The 1,279-nt window shown below is 61.8% G+C and overlaps 1 protein-coding gene across 1 annotated transcript; it reads left to right on the forward strand.

Annotated features, from left to right (window-relative positions):
- Nucleotides 1-641, forward strand: BBK36DRAFT_1043836 (hypothetical protein). The gene is made up of 2 exons (XM_024888887.1): nt 1-178; nt 218-641. Exon 2 carries the CDS (start codon nt 231-233, stop codon nt 561-563), a length of 333 nt encoding a protein of 110 aa, XP_024744731.1. The 5' UTR covers nt 1-178; nt 218-230; the 3' UTR covers nt 564-641.
- The last annotated feature ends 638 nt before the right edge of the window (nt 642-1,279 follow it).

Genomic DNA, 1,279 nt, shown 5'->3' on the forward strand with positions numbered 1-1,279 from the left:
GCTCTGGCCGTCGACTGTCAGGACGACCTTGTTGCCCTGCTTGACCTCCTTGACCAGGATGGGCTGCTCCTCGCCATAGGCTGCGTCCTCTTCCTCCTGAACCACCTCTTCTTCCTCCGTCCGGTCCGCCGTCCGGATAATCGAAGGCCGGCGTCGAATCACTGACGGCCCGCCTATGGTGCCGTAGCCGCCGCCGCCGCTGCGATACGAACCGTAGCTGCCGATGATGGATGGCGTTGCCAGATACGGAGACGTCCCAAAGATGCTGGACTGGGCAGAAGCGCCTTGGAGAGGGCCGGTTCCCCCCATCTCCTCGTCGACAGGCTTCCCCTCGCCATCTCTTCCGTGCGCATCGGCGACATTGTTGCTCGACCCGGCAAGGGGGCTCCCCATGCGCGGTGACTCGCCCGCGCCGAGGCCGTCGTAACTCGTCGAGAAATCGGCGTCGTCGCCGGCCATCTGCTGCTGCTGCTGCTGGTCGGGAGCAAAGACGAGGCTCGGGCGGCGAGGGAGGACCTCGGGAAAGGCCGCGGCGCGCTGCCAGCTGCGGGCAAAGTTCTTGAAGCTGTTTACGCCGCCCACGTCTGCCATTGCGGCGAGACGGTCGGTGACGGAGGACCTGACGGCAGGGCTCGATTAATCCATTTAGCCATCTCGTCTGCTTGACAACGGCAGAGAAGAGGGGAGAAAAGAAAGAAAAGCAAGTTCGAGGGTCAGCTTACCGTCTGCCGCCGTGGATGTCTCGACCGTCGGGATGCGCGCCACCATCGTAAGCGTCATCATGGTCATCGAGCAGCGGCCGGTCCTCTGCGAAGGGGCTCGACGAGACGCTGCCGGTGGGCGATGGCATGCCGTCGTACTGGTCCCATGTGGTTGGATTGTTCCTCGAGGGCGGCGCCATTCGGGCTGCCGGGACCGCGCTGCTCGATTTGTCCGGTTGCTGTAAGCCGAGTGTGTGATGTGGTGGTGGCGATGGGGATCTGGTCAGCCTTTTCGTGTAAGGTTTTCGCAGCTGTCTGACGAAAATAATGAAGAGGCCAAAGATGCCGCCCGGGCTGTGCGAAGAGCCAAAAAGCTTTTGGAGACAACTGCAGTCTTTAGAACGAAGCTGCCACGGGACTGTGATCGACGCGACACTGCAATGTGCGGTGAATCGGCGGGCAAGGGGAGCAATGACGAAGAGAAGAGAAGGGAAAGGAAGAGAAAGGGCGAGAGAAGTCGCAAACCCTGGCCGTGATGCATGCAAGATCCGATCCAGCGAGTGAGGGGTGCCACCACC

The sequence above is a fragment of the Trichoderma citrinoviride genome (assembly GCF_003025115.1).
Source record: "Trichoderma citrinoviride strain TUCIM 6016 unplaced genomic scaffold BBK36scaffold_370, whole genome shotgun sequence".
Taxonomy (NCBI): Eukaryota; Fungi; Ascomycota; class Sordariomycetes; order Hypocreales; family Hypocreaceae; genus Trichoderma; species Trichoderma citrinoviride.

Bases quoted from the DNA above. Each gene is read 5' to 3' on its own strand.
- BBK36DRAFT_1043836 (XM_024888887.1), top strand. From the start codon at position 231: ATGGCGTTGCCAGATACGGAGACGTCCCAAAGATGCTGGACTGGGCAG.